The sequence below is a fragment of the Haliotis asinina genome, chromosome 15 (genome assembly GCF_037392515.1).
Source record: "Haliotis asinina isolate JCU_RB_2024 chromosome 15, JCU_Hal_asi_v2, whole genome shotgun sequence".
NCBI lineage: Eukaryota > Metazoa > Mollusca > Gastropoda > Lepetellida > Haliotidae > Haliotis > Haliotis asinina.
Genome location: NC_090294.1, coordinates 45,865,143 through 45,887,084, shown reverse-complemented (window position 1 = coordinate 45,887,084; position 21,942 = coordinate 45,865,143). Strand labels below are relative to the sequence as shown.

At 38.3% G+C, this 21,942-nt stretch overlaps 1 protein-coding gene across 1 annotated transcript; it reads right to left on the bottom strand.

Annotated features, from left to right (window-relative positions):
* Positions 1–591: 591 nt before the first annotated feature.
* On the bottom strand, positions 592–20,388 carry LOC137265320 (EP300-interacting inhibitor of differentiation 3-like). The gene is made up of 11 exons (XM_067800689.1): positions 20,191–20,388; positions 17,809–17,889; positions 12,438–12,568; positions 10,783–10,901; positions 10,231–10,336; positions 8,901–8,997; positions 8,285–8,376; positions 6,259–6,307; positions 4,419–4,504; positions 3,873–4,005; positions 592–2,525 (listed from the first exon to the last, which is right to left on the bottom strand). The coding sequence occupies exons 1-10, from the start codon at positions 20,315–20,317 to the stop codon at positions 3,883–3,885; spliced, it is 1,011 nt and encodes a 336-aa protein (XP_067656790.1). The 5' UTR covers positions 20,318–20,388; the 3' UTR covers positions 592–2,525; positions 3,873–3,882.
* Positions 20,389–21,942: the final 1,554 nt, after the last annotated feature.

Below are 21,942 nucleotides of genomic sequence, written 5' to 3'. Positions count from 1 at the left end.
TCTTCTTTTCATATTTTGCATATGTTGGGAATCAAACCTGCCTCAGTCACTTAGACAAGTGATTGTCTTTAATAAATCAACTACGAGAACAGCCCTTCTTAGTAAGTAAGCTATATTACCATGCAGTATTTGAAATACCTGCCTGTCTGACTGCCTGGGATGTGTGATGTTCAACACTGACCGCCAAATTCTCAAATTCACCTGCCCAAAGGCCGGGTTAAATTAGGTGAGCATATGAAGATATTCATCCATTTCAGGATAATAAATCATTATTAATTCATTTGTAACAATAAATGATGAGTTCCAATTGGATGATAAACCAAGTCGCTTGCCTGACCTAAACTGTTCGTGAGCAGTAAGTTTTGGTCAGAACTGGCAAGTTTTACATCTAACCAGCCCAACATAACATATGTCACGTTTGACCACTTTCTACATGGCATTGTGTAATCACAGTCCTGTGGACTGGCTGAAATTTTTTTTCTGAGTTTTGTACCCTCAACATGACGACATTCAACATTCAACGTTTGACCACTTTCTACATGGCATTGTGTAATCACAGTCCTGTGGACTGGCTGAAATTTTTCTTCTGAGTTTTGTACCCTCAACATGACGACATTCAACTTGTGAGTTGGGCTAAATTCTTGATTTAGGTGATGGAAAGCTAAAAGTTATGCAGGTCTCGGAGGCAACCACCTTGGTGAAACCCTGGAGCACAGGAATGGAAGTGACAAGCCTAGAAACGTCATCAGGATTCAAATCTACCACAACACCAGTTTGGGATCAAACTTTCTGCTGTTTTTCTTTTAATAAGTGTGATTGTGTAAGGTTTTACGCTATCTTAAGCAATATCATGGCTGTGGACACCAGAAATGGGCTTCATACATTGTACCCAAGTGAGAATCAAACCTGACACTTTAGTGTGACAAAAGGGTTCAACCACTTGACTATTGTATCAATCCCTTAACATGTGTAACTTTAGCTACGTAACTATGTGCATAGGTTGAAACTAGAATTTGAAGTGATGCTTGGAAAAAACACCACACTGAACATGACAAAAGAATACAGGAGTTCATTTGTCTGTCCATTGACTATGTTACTTCAACTACAGTTTCTGAATTATATCTACATTATTGAGCCTTTTGTACAGGGTAACCTCAACAAACAGGAGAGAGAGAGAGAGAGAGAGAGAGAGAGAGAGAGAGAGAGAGAGAGAGTGGGAGGGAGGGAGAGGCTTTGATTTATTCGCACACTTGATGCGTAATGTGTAAAATGATAAATAATAATGTCCATGCATAACACACTTTGCCAAGCTTACCGGACTAGGATTAGAACTAGCCTTCAATGGGCCATGCATGTAGAGAGGATCAAAAACAAATGACAGGATCAGGAAGTCAGGACTGATGCTCAGAATCACTGGATTGTTTGGTCAAGAGTCAATTACTTACAGCCTGACAAAAAAAAAATGAAAGTAAACAAAACCATGTGATACTGTATTGGTGAATAGATATACATAATTATTACTATTTATTTCAGATACACATTAAGAAATGTTACTTTAAACTGTACAGTAAGGCCATGATTCATTCACATATTTGATGGATCAAACTGTATCTCCTTATCTGTATTAAACTATATTACCTTAATTCAAGTCCTCATTGGTGGCTAATGAAATCTGATATTGAAAGTGACATGTGTAAAATGATAAACAATCATAATGTCCACGTATAATACACTTTGCCTAGCTAAGTCACCATAAACGTAAAAGAGCTGAAAGTAAACAAAACCAACAAACAAGGTCAAATAACCTAATTTTTTTATCGTGTTACTGATTATTATAAACAACTAACTACTTACCTATATTATCATTTCTGTTCATTTGTTTTAACTGCTTTTAGGAATATACCAGCAACATCATGGCAAGGGACAAACAGAAATGGGCATCACACTAGCTATACCACTGGCTCCCACTAATTGACTGGATTTGCCTAATTAACCTGGAATATTTTCTTTATTTGTATGTGATTCACACATTGTACCATGTGTGGAATAGAACATGGGTCTACGGCCTGACGAGCGAACACTTTAACCACTAGCCTACCCCACAGCCAGCTAATGCTAAGAATGCTTTGTGGAGAGTCGTTGTTTCAACAAAGCACCAGGAGTGAAGTATTGTAACCTGTTGAATACATCTCTCATTAATACATGCAGTCAATGAACACATAAAAGTCTCATTAGAGATAAAATCACACCAGGAGGCACAATTTGAGTTCATCTGCTGTACTCTGTACAGCAAACATGAGATCACAGACCTTGAGAATGGCTACTCCATTCTAAATCTAAAACCCAATTGCACTGTTCAGTCATAAAACATGGGGAGGAAGACCCACATCCAGCAGTGAATCTGTAAGCTGCACTGTGATTGGATGATGTTAGCTGCATAGCGATTTGCTGGCTCTGTCTGCTGTGATGAGCTGCCTCCACTTGTTTGTTATGGCACATGACGGATAGAGTAACAAAAGTAGATGCTGAAATGAAACATAAGCACAGTTACAGAGAACATTTTACACAGGGATGAGAACAGGTTGAAGTGAAAAATGAAGAGAATGGGGTCTGGGGGTCTTGTGTACAGTATTTCCAGAAAGTTGTTTCCACAAATGTCAAGTACATAAGCCACAGAAGTTTTACTTCAATGAATAAGTTGAGATATGACTCTTACAGTGTCACTTAAGTGCTTCTTGAGACCTCCTTGTCCTGCAATACATGACTGAATGCACCTTGGTGCACTACTGATTAAAGTTTGTTGGAAATCCAGACAGTGTATCCCAATATTTGACCACTTCAATCTTCACATCGTCATAGATATCAATATCAATATCAATGAGTCCCTTTTGATTTATTCTGCTGTTTGTAAGTATTCATACAATCTCATTAGGCTTAAGATCTGGGCTGTAGTTGGTCCAGTCCACACCTTCAACACTGTCATCTGTCAACCACTGTTTTGTGCAGTCCACAGTTTGTTTTCGGTTTTTACCATGCAGGAAAATCCAGTCACCTTCATACAGTGTTTATTCTGTCCTTCACTAGTCCCCACAAATTGTCAAATGGGTTACGATTTGGTCTGTAACTGGGCCAGTCTACAACTTGAAAGTTTTTGTACGACCAGTGTTTTGTGCAGCCCTCAGTGTGTTTTTGCTTATTATCATGCTGGAGATTCCAGTCATCTTCATACAGTGTTCATATGATCATCTAATGATGTCAACATATGATTCCTTCTTCAAATGTCCAGTGAAAATACATGACAGTCATTCCACGTGATGATATCCCACTCCACTCCTTTTCCACTCAGTTACGCCTGTGTAATTCTAGCATACGGGTTCCATTACATGCCTGAGGAGGTCCTTGGATAATCATCACATTTCTCATATTCTCAAGCTTTGCAACTTTCCTTTACTAACAATGTGACCCAGTTGCTGGTGATTCGCAGTACTGAACTTCATTGGCCTCCCTGCTTGTCCTGTGACAGAATATTCTTCAAAGTTCTGTACACTGTAGACAGTGGAATGGCATGTCTACAGCTATCTCTTTTGTACTAGTCACACCATATCATCTTGAACCAGCTTTCTGTACTCTCCTGCTATCAAATCTGCCACATCAATAAAGGAAACTGTCTTCTACGCCAGGGGAGGTAACTCTTGATTCATTCTTAAGACTCCAAGAGTTGCCTCCCATAGAGTACAGTACTACATAATGTAAGATCTATTTTAAAATTCTATTATCAGCATTAGGAAATGAAGATTTTCACAATAATTTCTAGGAAAACTGTAAATATGTGCTGTTGAAATGTTTTCACAGATCACTGAAAGGAAACTCACCATAAATAAATTATTTGCTCCTATTCTTGCCTTTCCCTTTTCCTTTGGGAGTGCCCCTCTCTGTGAGCAGAGGCTGGGACATGGGTCGCGTTGGTATCAAGGGAGCTTCAATTTTAAATGTCTTGCAAATGTCCTGGAAGAAATGGGACATAACTGTCAGAGTGAGCGAGCGAGTTTAGTGTCACTTTATGTGTGTCAGCTGAGTAAAATGATCAGTGATTCTTTGAACAACATTTAGGAGTGATACACATACACACATGCCTTTATGTGATCAGTGATGTCACTTTAACATGGAACTCAAAATCCTGTAATAAAGAGTGTATCATGTGAACACCTCTGCACTCCCCATGTGTATTTTTTGTTTTAGGAAAGAAACTACTAAAATGAAGAATTAAATCATAGGCATCCTTCAGGCTTTCGAGCTTTTCGATCCTTCAATTCAAGCACTTAACACTTGTTACCATGGTTACTGATACTAGATAATATGCTTCAGCTGCTTCAGACGCTCCATGTTATGACTGCCATAGGGGAATATGTTGAACTTACCCTGAAATTCTGTGGTGTCATCGATATGACCACTTGCTGTCTTTTGGGATTGGCCCCAGACTGGACATCGCCTTCCCCAACAGGCTCTGTCAATACAACACATAGGCTTTAAGGCTCCTTAACACATGATTACACAATGCCATTTAGAAAGTGGTCAAATGCAACATATGTCATATTTGGGATTTCACTTTCTTTGTAAAGTACAGATTCTAATCCTTTTTTGGTTGAGTCCCATCTGGGATTCGAACCCGCACCCTCAGAGTCAGGCACCCAGTCGCCAAATATGACATATGTTGTATTTGACCACTTTCTAAATGGCATTGTGTAATCATAGCTTTCGGCCATGGGAGCCGTGCCAATTTACATTCATCAGAGGGGTACACAAAGTACGCAGTCTAGACTACCAGTTGTCCGACTTTCATTCTGTGGAAGTCACGGTGGCTGAGCAGGCTAGGCGTCTGACTTTGTGTGCTGGTGATTAGGTGCCTGACTCTGAGGGTGCGAGTTCGAATCCCGGATGGGACTCAACCTAAAAAGTACTAGAATCTGAACTTCACTAAGAAAGTGAAAACCCAAATATGACAAATGTTGTCCTTGATCCATATTTTGAACTGAAAGGTATCAAGGAGAATCAGCTAGAAAAATAATATTTCCAAAACTTGAACCGTTTTTCAAGCTTTGTAAGAAAGCAATTCCCAAATGCTATCTGACATTTCAGTGACAGGTGGCCATGGTTTTATGCGATTTGGTGGTGTTCTGATGACATCCAGGCTTATCTGAAGAGCATTCAGGACATTCTGACTTTATCTGAGATGTATTGAAGGTACATTCGAGCTGTATTCCAACTTCAATTGAAATATTCTGATAAATTTTAAGAATACTCCACTTGAAGTACAGTAGTAATCAAGATACATTCTGACTCAGCTGAGACATTCTTATAGCATTTGAAGTGGCTTGTCTTTTCTGTTTCAACTCAGATATGTTGAAAATACTTAAAAGGAAGTTCAAATGCAGTAAGAGTGCATAGAATGCAGTTAGAATGCAGTAAGAATACTTAGAATGCAGTTAGAATGCACCTCAAAACTGTTCGATATTTTTCCATGCGAATGTACCTCAAAAGTTTAGGACATGTTTAAAATGTTCATGCATGTTATAAGAACTGAGTTGGAATGCATTCAGGAAATCGAATTCAGTTTACATTTCCAGAAATTTTCATTTGGAAATTCCGCCTCAAGTGTGAAGGGGTGTAATAACGCAAACCATGGCTCCTTCACCCTTGACATGACCCACTGAATGCCATTTATATCACTTGGCAATGATAGAACTTCTTTTTCTCCTTACCATTTATCAAATTACGATAGAACAAATTCAAGAAAAACATGTATGCAGCGGGATTTGAACAAAGTCTGCATCAATGGCAAATGAAAGATAATTTGTAGCATGAAGAAATTTTATGAACTTTACGACTAAGTATTTACTGACATCAGGACTAATCTCTCAGCCATTTCTTATCTGCAAAAGATTTATTTAAGTAGTATGTTTCTTTTTTCATGATTCTGTTTGTATTGAAAATGAATGAATGAATGAATGATGTCATTTTTCTTCCTTCACCAAAACAAAATGATAATTATCATTATCAAGGCTTATGAGATATATATGAGAAAGGGGGAGAGAGAGAGAGAGAGAGAGGGAGGGGGGAGAGAGCAAGAGAGGGAGGGAGGGGGAGAGAGACAGAGAGAGAGAGGGAGAGGGAGGGAGGAGGGGGAAATCAGCACCAGATCATGGACATTCTCTCCTCCTAATGAGCAACAAATCAGTACATGTTTTAAATCATACTCACGTATCACAGGCAGCTTATCATCATCAAGAAAGATCTCCGCATAACCATCCTGTTCAAACATCACATTGCCATTACCGTGACTGATATAAACCAAGGGCCATGCTTAGAGCTAATGAGCACACTAATTACTGAGATTACAAGTATCTTGAGTCCTGAATTTGATGGTCCCTAGGACTCATACTCTTAACTTTCAGGGATCCTGGACAACAAAATGACACTGATGTCCTGGGAAAAAATGATGTTATCTAAATGCTTATTTTTTTTATGTTGCTTAGGCCAGACCAATTTTATTTCTTGTTATATGGATTTTTGTCCTCTGAAAACCTAAAAAAAAAATTCCAATTAAAATAACACTCCTTCACTCCTAACACTCACAGTAATTTACTTTTGGCAATTAATGAAGTGAATATTGGTAAAAACAACAACCTAAAACGCATTTTCTTGTGAGTTTACATTTTAGCCAATAAAAACATTAGGATTATATTTTTGGAGTGAGGAAATTGATTTTTATTTTTTTTCATATTCTTGAAAAAATACGGCAGACGGATCAGTAAAACAAGAAACAAAATTGGTCTGGCCTTAAAAAACAGTGTTGGCAACAGAGCTCATGGGATAGTCAGGTAAGTGGAACAACATTTTTTCTTTTAGGCCACAGTGACAACCTATTGTTATTTGGAATATTCCCTGAGGATGCCCTAACAGATTCCATGGCATGTCAATTTTTAAGTGCATAGGATGCAGGAATTTGAGTCCTGTGTATCCTTAATTAGTTGAATAATTCTAACAAACTCAACAGAAATGCTGGAGTTATATTTCATGACAATACATTGAGTGAGCTGAGTTGAGTTTAGCTCTGCTTTTGGCAGTAATCCAGCAATATCACTGCGGAGGACACCAGAAATGTGCTTAACACAATGCACGAAAGTGGGGTTCAAACTCACATTTTCAGTGATGAAACTTTAATCACTAGGCTACTCAACTGCCTCAACAATGAACAGTATTTCAGTTGAAATGTAAAATGTTAGAACTGTTGATGTAAGACCTAACGATCACAACATGACTTAACTTTAAGGTTTACATATCAAATAGTAACACAAGCATGTGTTATTCAGACTTTTCTTTACAATACTTGAGACTTAAATCCTGCATCTTGTGTAGTCTAGTTTCCACACAGGGAATACAATGGTGTCTCATTATTGTTCGGTCTTCAACATATTGACAGATGGCCAGAGGGCATATAACATGATCTTGTAATGAGAACTACCCTCGTAATTTTCACTGGATGAAAAGCAACAAAATATCAAACAAGGGACATAGCTCTTTCAGCTGCTTCCACACCTGCTAACATATTCATCACTTTGAAGGTATTGGTGGTATGATTAATTGAAATAATCAATGATTGGTGACAGTGACTGAACCACAGAGCAATCGATCGTGTTTTCTCATAATTGAACACAAACAATTTCGGAACACTTGTTTGCATTAACAATATTCTTCACAAGGTTGCTTTTGTCTGTGTCAATAAGTTTACAATTCAAAAGCACAAGCGCGTTCCTAGTCATGATTGAAATCTGAATTTATCTTACAGGCTCCAGGAAATCTGTGTTCCTGACATACTACTCATCCTTTAAAGATGTGAAATTTGCAAATGGATTGTGTGCAATTTTTAAAAAAAAAAAACAAACCCAAAAAACAAACCCAAAGCTTTTGTGCACTTATGAACATAACAAGAGAATTTGATATATAATGCTAATCAATTAATTTCGATGACTGACTGGTTGTAATGAACCAGTCATCAATTATGACATTTTAACAAGTTCCCCACACTACATCATGGCACTTTCAAAACAGTATTTTTGCTGAAGGTTTACGAACCTAATCAACACATGTATGATATACATATATAAACCATCATCCCAGCATTGACACTGGTTTCAAAATATCTCTTCTCCTCAACCAGTGGAGTGTGACAGAGAAAATCTCTTGACCATTTTCCACAGTATCACAGTCAACAAAATATACTCACTCTGACTAGGAAAGATGTGTAAAACATATTTTCCACTGTTTGACCAAAGGACTCTGGATTGACGACAAACTCAAAGTAACACAGTGGGTTATCTGTAAAGGCAAACACTATCATGTGACTTTTGTCCATGGTTTCACAAACATGGGGGTCTGAAGGACTATCCCCCAAAGTGAGTCAGGCGAATTTTCAAAACTGTCTCAGCCAACATGCAAACAGGTGTCATGGACATTTTGATCAAACTGTGACATGACAACTGATGTTTTAGGGGTGAAATGGTACACTCTCACCGTGGTACCGTTATTGCAGTACAAGGTCCTCGGTTTGGTCCATTTTGATTCAACACTCAAGATATGATCATACTGCAGACAAGAGAACAACCAAACTTTGGAAACAAGGGTCAACAATAACCATATACTTTGTTTTTTTGAATGAACAAAACTGTCAGTTTATGACAAGACAAAACGATGGTATGAAAACACCAAATGTTTGGACTGCCTTACAGTATACCAACATACCAACAGAAGGCACAATACTGCAGTTCTACTAATACCGTTGTATACCGTTTGACCCCAACTGGTCTTTATTTACAAATTGACAATTACAAAATCACACTTACTGTTTTGCAAGTCATACTGCTGAATCAACAAATTGTGGATTTTCTCCACCTCTGCCGTAGTAGCTTCGTTCTTGTCAGATTCACTAAAGTCTTGTAACTGAAAACAACACATACAGCAGGGTATAACAATACAATGAGGGTATGATATGACGATATTATGATAATAATTCCGATGGGTACTCTACAATTTGACTGAAAGAAAAGGTATTAATTTATTTTTCATATTCTGTCTGTTTGCAGGTGAATAAAACTCATTTGGTTTTTTATTCAAGACTGCGGAAATCAGAAACAAACATTGGGTCACCGAGAAGATTCTGCTACTAATAGAAAGTCAGAGAAACTAGAGCAGTTAGGAAATAAACATACAAAGTTCTCTATCCCAATCCCCGCTGTTTATTGCCATACTGTTACTAACATAAAGCCATATTATTGTTGGTTACTAGAGTTGTTTTCTCTCAGTGTTTAATAACAAATCATTTATGTGCAGAGGGCTATTCCCCTGGGGTCAGTCATCAAAAACAGATCACCCCGAGGGGCCTGCGCATACCTGATGGTATCGGCAACTCCTGTATCTAAATCATGTATGTGCAGAGGGCAGAATGTCTAGAAATGAAATTTCACAAATTCACAAGTGATGCGTCCGCATTGACCACCATTAGTCTATGGAAAGGTACAAATTGCCTACTGTGGTTACTTAGTTTTGATAAAACATGTTTCATCAGACCTGTGTATGCCATCTCATATTGAGAAATCTCAAGTAAGTATGAAAAATGGATCAATGTCTACCATGACACAGAAAACCTGCGTATTTGATGCATAAATTATGTCAAATACTCAGTGAATTTAAAAGCTTATGTTATTGTTGACGCATTGCTACTGGGCCCAAGTTCAGATAATCTAAGCTTGTAATCTGCTGTTGTTTAAAACTACTTAGTTTAGTGTTTGCCAGTTAACTGCTCAGTGCTGATTAAATACCTGACACGATTTACCTTGTTTTTTTATTGTTATTAAACAATCACAGAAGACGTCTTGATGAAAGTTCCATACTGAACCCTAGGGAGTCATGAGGCCTAAATTTTCCATTTTATGTCTACAGCAAACACTGATGGATGCATAAAAGTTATAACCACAAAGGGCAGCAACTCTGTACAGCAGAAATCACAACTGGAAAAAGACCATCAGCTGAAATATTTTTTCACACTCTTTTATTGTCATGCTATACCAGTCAACATCCCTGATTGCTGCAGCTAAGATGGTAACAAGTAAACAGACTTTAGCTGATCGATACAGCACACAAAGTATAGTTTAGAAAACAAGGGAAGTGATTTACCTGCCTAGGTATTGTCGCTTGACCAACAATATCATCTTTTTCTTTCACCTTTCTTCGACCATCTTTAGTTTTTGGATGGATCTCTCCCGGTTCAAATGATCCGTGCCTAAACGTGAAATACTAATTTATTATCATTCGATTTGAATTTGTATTGAATACCTGACAACATAGAAACAACAGTTTTTTGTAAGGATCTCTGAAGGACTTTCACATACATGTATATACTTACTATATCTGTAGTTTGGAATGTTTTCTAGTGCAAGAGAACGTTACATTAGACCACACCCCAAAAAGGTATAGTGTATCCAAAAACGTGGTATCGCCATGTAGATGAAGTGATGCCGCAAATGAACTCTTCAGCAATGTGACAAGTTGTTAATAAAATATCAACAAGCGATCTATGCAATTGGGATATGATGACATGTGTCAACCAAGTCAGTGAGTCTGGCCACCTGATCCTGTCAGTCGCCTCTTACAACAAGCATAGGTTGCTTGAGATCAAATGCAACCTGGATCTTAATGGATCTGTTGTCCAGAGGCAGTAGTACCTACATAAAATGGAAAGGTGGAACTCTCCTGAAGCAGGGTTGGACTGCTTGTCCGAGTCGGTCCCAACCATTGTGGGATATCCTCTGCCCATCCTGCAACTGCTGACCACTCACGAATGTTATCTGAATTATAGAAGCAAACAACTATCACATAACCATGGCAACAGCAGGGTTGATCTTTGTGTCAATGAAAGTAGAGACTCTAATCTCTTTCTTGATACAATACACTTAAAGAATTACTCTAAGATACCCCTTCATTCATGCGTTAAAATGTTAAAAGTAATTAGTCACACAGAAATGTCCCCCAAGTTTCTGAAAAAAACCCAAAAACGCCTGTTTTGACCCCCCAAAAAAGAAGCAAAAACATAACAGACATGTATGCACAGTCCACAAAATTCATGATTAACAGTTATCAGTTACACACAATTATACCAAATGAGTTGCTGACTTGTTGAGTTGGTATTCCCATCACCAGACTGACCCTTGAGTTCTGGTGCCGACTCTCAATTTTTTCAGTGTGGTATGAATAAAATCAGCCTTCATTTACCTTTCTTTTGCCCCAAGAACTGATGGACGTTGGTCGTTCTGATAGATAAAGTCAAAATGATGGCTGCAAGCTTTATCATACAAACAATTACACACTGATAAAGGTGTTATTATTTCGTAATTCTCATCTAAAAAGCCAAAGTATTTTTTATAAATCCTGCCTACCATAAATTTTCAAGAAGTGTAACTGGAACAGCGGAAATGTGTATCCTGTATGTGCAAATATACAGAACGGATGCAAACAAAAATCTGCACTATTCGCTGTACCAGATTCTTAACATGACAAGGAACACAAAGGGCCATAATAGTAGTAATTATTAATGTTACAATACAGAATTCTAAACCATTTAATTACTTCACAGGATTCCCATATATCCTGTATATACATATCGTCTCTCCAAATGTGTAAATCAATGCTGAAGATGTTAAGTACTGCAGTGTCTGTCAAGACTTGATTTATTATTTACAGACAGCTGCCATGTGTTGTGTCAACCAAGTCAGCGAGCCTGACCACCTGATCACGTTAGTTGCCTCTTACGACAAGCCTAGTCACCTATTATGGCAAGCATGGGTTGCTGAAGGCCTTTTCTACCCTGGACCTTCATGGGTCTCCAGCAAGAGGCTTGAAATAATTAACTGGGGGTCTTCTAGACTCTAGTTTAAAGGTTCAGATGAACCTCTACATTCTTGTCCCTTTCTGCATTAACCACAATCGCCTGCTTGCTTCCTTCCCAATATTTTCCTCCCAATTGTGTCGGTCAATGCTCATGCTGTTGATCACTGGTTTATCCATCCTTGCTTCCGCCTTTCCATGTTATGTAGGTACTTCAGCTTTGCGACAAAAGACCTATGAAGATCCAGGATAAATGGTATCCCAGTTGCATAGATCGATGCTCATATTGTTGATCACTGGATTGTCTGGTCCAGACTAGATTATTTGCAGACTGACACTGTATAGCTAGAATATTGCAGAGTGCAGCGTTAAACACCCACCCAACCAAAACTCTGTGGACAACAGGACTTATGTCAACCAACCAGCCAAACAACCAAATACCCAACTAAACCAACCCAACCCAACCAACCAATCCAACAACAGAACAATCTCTAACCTACCAACTTCTCTGCAAACTCGGTGGCCTGGAACTTGACAAACTCTGTAGTGAGAGCCTGAGCCTTCAACCTGCCGATATTGGCGATCATCACCAGGACACTGGAGTCCAGGGCCGCCTCTCGGGCCTTCTTAACTGAAACAAACCACACTCATTACTTGTCCTGCTACCATGCACTCATGTATTTGTTATCGCATTCAAATCGTATACCCTCATGAATTCAATTCATTATTCATGGACATTATAATTCAATATTTATAAAAGAGTGTTCTTTGCTTGGATCACGTTATTTATCAATGGAATATGTACAACACATTAGCAGTGGTCTGATTCATTTAAATCATGGAAGACTGGCCACAACGATTTAATTACCAAACAGTTGATCCTACTTTCTCACAATCAGACACAAACAATTTTAGGACACTTGTTTGCATAGCAATATTTTTCACAAGGTTGCTTTTGTATGTTCCATTTTATAAGCACTACAAGTTAGTTCCAAGTCATGATTGAATTTATCTTAAAAGTCTATGTTCCAACATACTACTCATCCTTAAAGATGTGAAATCTGTAAATACGCTGTGTGCAATTTGAGAAAAACACCAAACCAACAATAAAAGAACTAAACGTTTTTTTCTATTATTTTTGTGCATTAACAACAATCAGGGAAATTTGATAAATGATGCTAACCAATTATTTGTGATGATTGATGGTTGTTATGAGCCAATAATAAATTATGATTTTAACCAATTCCCAAACACTACAACATATCCAAACATGTGACTAGCCTAGCCTCCTACTGTTCTGCCATTAGGTTGTAGTGAGTGAATGACTTTAGTTTTATGCCACACTCAGCAATATTCCAGCCGTATGGCGGTGGTCACTAAATAATCAAGTCTGGACCAGACAATCCAGTGATCAACAGCATGAGCATTGATCTGTGCAATTGGGAACAGATGACATGTGTCAACCAAGTCAGCGAGCCTGACCACTCGATCCCATTACTCGCCTCTTATGAGAAGCATGGTCGCCTTTTATGGCAAGCATGGGTTGGTGAAGGCCTATTCCACCCCGAGACCCTCGGGTTGTAAGTGGCACTGCTGTAACGGATTGCTCTATTGCTTTATGAAATGGTTCTGCCTAAGGACGTAATGACATATCTGATATTTCATTTTCTTGATATTAAACAAAAAGCATTCACTAGTCAATATTTTCAATAAATACTTTATTTATTCATGAACCATATCATGTTTGCCTCATTAAGAGGTGAAAAATAATGAATTAAAAACATCTATTGCTACAGATACACACAAATATGCCATGTGAAAGTCAATACACTTTGTATTATTCATCTTATCTGTTTTCAGTTATACTAAGCACAGGATTAAATGGTACAATGTCACAAATTTTCGACAATATTTTGACCCATATGATCTACATTGAGCCATATGCACTCTCTTTAGCTTCTTATTGATGGAAAAAAAAGAGAGACTTTTTACCTCTTATGCAATAAAGGACTTATGAAAGGAGACGCTTTATGGATGAACAACTTTATTCAGATGATGCATCAATTTGATACAGATTCATGCAGAGTAGTAAAGCTAGACTCAATAGGTCGATAATACCTTGCGTACATTCATCAATTAACTAATTTAATTAACTAAACTGACTTGCGTACGATTTGTCATGGCACCCAAACCCTACAACAGCATTAGCTAATGGCAGGCAATGCCTATATATACATATACTATCATGCAGCCACTATCCATCTAGCTAATGGTAGGTGATGCCTATATGTACATGTACTATCATGTAGCCACTATCCATCTAGCTAATGGTAGGCGATGTCTACATGTACATGTACTATCATATAGCCACTATCCAGCTAGCTAATGGTAGGCGATGTCTACATGTACATGTACTATCATGTAGCCACTATCCAGCTAGCTAATGGGAGGCGATGTCTATATATACATATACTACATGTAGCCACTATCCAGCTAGCAAATGGTTGGCGATGTCTACATGTACATGTACTATCATGTAGCCACTATCCTGCTAGCTAATGGTACGCGATGTCTACATGTACATGTACTATCATGTAGCCACTATCAATCTAGCTAATGGTTGGCGATGCCTATATATACATATACTATCATGTAGCCACTATCTAGCTAGCTAATGGTAGGTGATGTCTACATGTACATATACTATCATGTAGCCACTATCCAGCTAGCTAATGGGAGGCGCTGCCTATATGTACATACTACATGTAGCCACTATCCATCCAGCTAATGGTTGTGATGTCTATATATACATATACTATCATGTAGCCACTATCTAGCTAGCTAATGGTAGGCGATGTCTACATGTACATATACTATCATGTAGCCACTATCCAGCTAGCTAATGGGAGGCAATGCCTATATGTACATACTATATGTAGCCACTATCCATCTAGCTAATGGTAGGCGATGTCTATATATACATATACTATCATGTTGCCACTATCCAGCTAGCTAATGGGAGGCGCTGCCTATATGTACATACTACATGTAGCCACTATCCATCCAGCTAATGGTTGTGATGTCTATATATACATATACTATCATGTAGCCACTATCCAGCTACCTAATGGTAGGTGATGTCTATATATACATATACTATCTCATAGCCACTATCCAGCTAGCTAATGGTTGGCGATGTCTACATGTACATGTACTATCATGTAGCCACTATCCTGCTAGCTAATGGTATGTAATGTCTATATATACACATACTATCATGTAGCCACTATCCAGCTGGCTAATGGTAGGTGATGTCTATATATACATATACTATCATGTAGCCACTATCCAGCTAGCTAATGGTAGGTGATGTCTATATACACAAACTCTTATAGCCATCGCCACTGTCTGGGGTTTACTCTGAAAGTCACATGACTTCCATGTTGAGTGTTTAGGAGAGGCTGTCAAATGTTTGGCGATATGACAATTACTTAAAACTTTCAGTCTATTGAGATGCATTGATATTCATATATATATATATATATATAGAAGAGTTGAGTAACCACTAAGGATAAAAAACGCTGTTAAAGGTACTCAATTCTTATAACTAGTGGGAGCATACAAAACGATGTTACTCCTCCAAAAATGCAATTACTCATATCTAAACAGACATGGGAGTAAATACCCAATAGCTTGAAAAATTATCTGGAGCTCTGCATGTATCAAAGAGAATTGCTATCAAAAAGGCATCACCTGAATAAAGAAGTTGTTCATCCATAAGGCTTGTCCTTACATTACTTTCCATATTCTAACTATCCTAAACAAGACGACAAAGTCATTAACATCATCTGCACAGGGGAAAATACTATTCATCCATTGTCTATTATGATTTTTACAGTGTGTCAATGTTTTGGTGTGCATAAAGCAGAGTGCAAGGAGAGTATTTTAAAATTCTGCTCCGGAAAAGCACATCTTGGGATCATGGTCATCATGCATCATGGAGAACAGTTTGATAAAGCTAAAGTTTGAGAGATAAACTCTGAACAAGATAACATCCTCAAAGCCAAAGTCATGTTTCCATGGAAACCACAAAAAATGAAATTAATGTATGCATCTAATCCCCAAAAGGCACATGTTGGGATCATGCTTGATATGTGTACCAAGTTTGATGAAAATAGCATGAACAGTTTGGAAGATCTGCTCCAGACAAGATGACATCCTCATCAACAGTCATAGTTACACCCTAAGTCATGTTTCCAAGGAAACTGCAAAAAGTAAACTTCATATCTGGCTCTAAACTCCAAAGGCACATCTAAAGGTTATGCCTAATACATGTACCAAGCTTGATGAAGCTAGCATGCATAGTTTAGGAGATCTGCTACAGACAAGGTGACATCCTCATAGTCACAGTCGAAGTCATGTTTCCATGCAAACTGTAAAAATTAAAATTCATTTCCGGGTCTGTCCCCAAAAAGGCACATCTAGGTATCATGGCTTGAAATGTGTACCAAGTTTGGTTAAGTTTATCAGGTATGCTTCAGACAACGTACAGAGGAAGCACATATGTATAGACGGACAGACCTTGTTTCCATATCCCCCACACCTTCGTTGCGGGGGATAATAGAAGACTTATTATCTCTTATGCAATAAAGGACTTATTATCTTCTATGACTTGTCTGAAACTGATAACCTAAGACGAACAGCTTCCATATAAAAAATCCCCTTGCCCTGTGGCAAGTGGCCTTCATAAAAATTTTGGACCCCTGTCCATATGTGGAATGTATACAATTACTCTGCTCATCGAAAATTGTTGCACATGGTGTTTCATTGAGCTGGTTTCAGTCATATAAAATATTAGTAAAGAGTGCTACATGAGACATTTAACTTTATTGGGTTCGCTTGAAATAATATTTTGCTGGTACAGGCCATGACAGTCGAATTTTAATGCAAAGTTGCATTAATTCAATTTTAATTTACAATCATAATACAAATATGTAATTTTTAATGAATAAATTATAAGGTACCTTCCCCGAAGGTTGATAGCTAATACTATTGGAAGAAATGCATTATTTTCTTGAGAGAGAGAGAGAGAGAGAGAGAGAGAGAGAGAGAGAGAGAGAGAGAGAGAGAGAGAGAGAGAGAGAGAGAGAGAGAGAGAGAGAGAGAGAGAGAGAGAGAGAGAGAGAGAGAGAGAGAGAGAGAGAGAGAGAGAGAGAGAGCGAGCGAGCGAGCGAGCTATAAATGAGACCCCTAAAGCTTTAACCACCAGGCTTCCCAAACTGCATTCAATGAATTTCAATGCTAGGGCCAAATCTGGTCCCATGGCCAGTAATCATCTGTGTAACCCCCTTCCTGTCTCCTACTACCCATTCACACAAATACATAAAACGGAATAAAGGGTACAATTTCGTGCAAAACATTTTCAAGGCCATATTACTTCAACTGAAATTTCTAAACTAAAACTAGACAGAATGTTACTTCCCTTGGGCTTTGCACTAGTAGCTAAGTTGATGACTTAGTGGTTCCACTTCCAGTATTACTGCACTTCCTTTTAAGACTTATAAGTTGAAAGTACAGTGTAAACTGTCTAAACCAGCACTCATCGGGACAGAAGAAATAATCCGGTATAGACAACATGCTGGATTGTATAGCTGGTGATAAATGTACATGCCACGGACAGGACTGAGATATTATGTCAGTGTTGACAACTTGCCAGATTGGTCATATGCCGCTTTTGACAGCTTCCACTGTACTTGCTGATGCCCACTGTACTTACTGATGCCTTTGTAAACATACTTGAAATCCAAACAGACTTACGAAATGACAGATGTAAGGCCATCAACAGGTACCAAGCAAAGAGAGATAAGTTACCTGGCTTGTAGAGTTCATCAGCCTCTTTGAGCTTGTTGTTGAGTGAGTCTGATGAAGGGTCAGCCAGTTCCTCTTTATTGACTGGAAAAAGAAGCAGTCTGTTAGGAATTTGTGTTTTATCTATCTTGGTTCCAATGTAAAAACAACCTTAGAGCTATGACAGCTGTATGTCCAACTTCAGGTATACTGAGATAACCTTGCACAACACAACCTTGTAGACAGATCTGTCCCTCAAAAACTTCACACATTGAAGAAAAACTAAATAAAGAGTATTTTTTTATCCCTGACCAATCCAGTAATAATTTCACAAATTATTGTAGCCATATGATGATTTTTTAAAGTCCAAAATGAAAAAAAGAGTCAGTGGCTTTAGTTTCAGGTTGCTTTCAGCAATATTTCGTCAATATCATGGTTGGAGAACACCAGGCATGAGACGTATGTCATATTTGGGATTTAACTTTCTTAGTAAAGTACAAATTCTAGTACTTTTTCAGTTGAGTCCCATCCGGGATTCGAACCCGCACCCTCAGAGACAGGCTTCCATGGAAATCGCGGTGACTGAGCGGGCTAGGTGGCTGACATTGGGTGCTGGCGATTAGGTGCCTGACTCTGAGGTTGCGGGTTCGAATCCCGGATGGGACTCAACTGAAAAAGTACTAGAATTTGTACTTTACTAAGAAAGTTATATCCCAAATATGACCACTTTCTAAATGGCACTGTGTAATCACACCAGGCATGGGCTTCACACATTGTACCCATGTGAGGAATCGAACCTGGGTCTTCCATGTGATGAGCCAGCGCTTTAACCATTAGGCTACCCTATCACCCTACAAGACAACAATGTGTGTCTAAGCAAGCGTTACAATTTGATATATGTACTCATGTACTTCATCTTATTTCATCATGCAAACAAACATATTTCCAAGTCTTATAAGCTCACATCACTTATCTTGCATAGTTAAGGCTTCTGGTTTGAAACTCTGAGTGGTCATGTACAACTTATGTCTAATAGTACAGAGTTGTAAACCTAGAACAACTTATATTGAGTGAGTGAAGTTAGTTTCACTGAGAAATATTCCAACTATATTGTAGCAGTCTGTAAATAATCAAGTCTGGACCAGACAACCCAGTGATCATCAGTATCAGCATCAATCAGCGCAATTGGGAAGCGATAACATGTCAACCATGCCAGCGAGTCTGACCACCCAATCCCTCTAGTCACCTCTTGCGACAAGCATATCCACCTTTCATAGCAAGCATGGGTTGCTAAAGACCTATTCAAAGACGACGTACTTCTAGTCATCTTTAGACAGCATCTGAAGTTTATGCATACTGGGGTTTTCAGTTACATCTTGATGTGTTCTGTTTCTTAGGGCGAGACACATTTATAATAAAACATTTGCTCTGTAAGCTACTCATTCCATGTGGACCAGATCAAAATTCTTGTCATGATCTGTTCTGGTAAATATTTCACATTTATTTCCATACATATATATTGCAACATATAGGCCTCATAAGATTCAATGTCACCACTACCAATATTCATGCAAGATCGTGGCGGGACACACAAGAAATGGTCCAACCATGTAGAAATATTGTGTCTTTTGTGTGAAGAGAGAATATTTTAAGCACTTGGCTACTCAAACAACACATATTTGTTATGAGCATAATGCAGTGTTCACGATGGTTTTTCAAAATAACAGGACACTGTGTCTTGTAAGGTTCAGATGTCTGTCTGACCCACCGAAAATCACAGGACCTACAGAATTAAGTTAAGCAAACATTTCAGATTTAATATTTCTTATAACTGGCATTGAACGTATTAACATTATGTGATAACAAACATAAGATTTATAAACAGCAAACAAGTGTCACAGGCCACAAATAACAACTTCACTCAAAGACATTGTAAAATATTCAATGTGACACTGGGGCTGGCGGGTTGGTGATTTTTATCCGACTACTGGTGAATCTGCTAGTTTTGTCAGAGGGTCTGACGCTATTCCTGAACACTGATAATGCATAGACGTTGACGTAGATAATATCCCTTTTTATTAGACACATACAAAGTTTCTGGTCTACTTTTGTTCCCATCAGCTGAAGATACCAAAGACGCATATATATACACATACTAATCCTTGAAAATAATAATACTGATGATAATGATGGCCCTAGGCTTTAAGACGTCTTCAGACTTTTGGGCTTGTGGTTTTTGTGTGTTGTTTTTTAAAATCACTCTTATCTTACAATACATGTCAGCTGCAAACAAAAATATATGAAATTAGTTTTCGACATGAAAAAATGTATGTTGAGAAAAAAAACAGTATGGGGAATCCCCCTCAAAATGACCTATGTTTCGTTTATTTAAAACTATCACTCGACCTTGAATTTCGTCAATAAGCTGTCGATATCGACGTCTAATGTTCCTTCTTTCGCGTTCATCTTGTTCATCATCGGGCGGCAGTGAACCGTCTGGCATTCCACAAGCATCGCCGTCGTCTCTTTGCATGGTTTTGGACGACTTATCGTTCCCGCGGTTCTCAATACCCCCAGTAACTTCCGGTAATGTGAATTAGACATGCGCAGCACGTATAGTAAACGTAAACCAATCAGCGTCTCTGTAACAGAACAATGCGAAAAATGCCCCGTGAAATATTGCCTCAGGATAAAGTTTACTACAGGGTGATCTATTCGTGGAAGGCTCTTACATGAATAATAAGGTACACATACCTATACAAATATTTAAAGCCAGTTTATTACCGTCATATACCGGTTACTCTCGTTCCTTTCCACTGCCATATTATATCAGCGGGAGTAACAATGTTGTATCACATATGGGTTTCGGAGTAGGTTGCACATAGTTATACAGGTATATTGAAATTTACCGGACACCAGGGAGCCTATATAGAGAGTTATAGAGTATCCCTGCGGACACTACTATATAGCTATGTTTTCTAAGAAGTGCCTAGCACAATTCTTAAGATTGTGAAGATTCAAAAGGCGAAAACGGCCTTTACTGTTATCACAGTTACTGGTGTAAAATACTAAAATTGTTTAGGCCTACCCCAAGCAGTTATGTGTTGTTAATTGGAATGTTTCAAATAACATAATCAGGAAAATTATTTTCTTACACTTAAATAGCAAAGAAGTAAAAGGGGGAGCGTAAGTACGTAAGCAGCTACTGAACACACAAACGTTGACATAAGAAAATACATACCGTATAATTATTATAGACTGATGATTAAGGAACCTATCTATCCTGTTTCACACAACTCTCGTAAGCCTAAGATCTCGTAACTTTCCTCATAGCATTCTTGGTTCCTATGTTACAATATAGGATGGACGATTGCTACGAGAAGTTTCGAGAGCTTAGGCTTACGAGAGCTTAGTGAAACGGAGCCCCGGCCCTAGAGAGAAACATCAAGCAGCTTTTTATTTGAACAGATGAAAAGACCGGACGAACATTAACGAAAAGCTTATTAAGTAAATGATTCAAATGGTTTTCCAGCCTCACACAGATGCTCTCAAATTTTGTAACATTTGTGGAAAAACATGTTCACCTACGAATTCTTGGCAATGTAGTGTAGGTCTGACAAAATCTGAAAGAAAATAGCCAGGTTAGAACAGAACAGGTCATTCTAAACCGTCTTTTCAAACCAGTATATATTATATCTAACCGGAGGCAGGTACTCAAAAATTGCAAGATAATACATGCTAATATTTCTTTAAAACAACAGCCAATAAATGCCTTCAGTAAAATAAATAGTATGTTCATTGTCAATGTTATTTGGAATCGTAAAAAGTTTACCTAACATATTCAGTCAAGCAGAACCACATGAGGGGTATTTTGTCACAGGCAACTATTTCTATTGACACCGTCGACACGAAGTTTTCATGCACTGCGAGGTTTTACTTTTCCGCGTAATCGTTGAGCGGTGATTGGCCAACAAAGGAAAACTGCGGTCAGTCACTAACTTGCTGCTGACGCTCAACTGTCAGACGTAATTTCTTAAGGGGCACTGCGCTCAGTGAGTGAGTGAGTGAGTGAGTGAGTGAGTGAGTGAGTTTAGTTTTACGTCGCACTTAGCAATATTCCAGCTATATGGCGACGCTCTGTAAATAATCGAGTCTGGA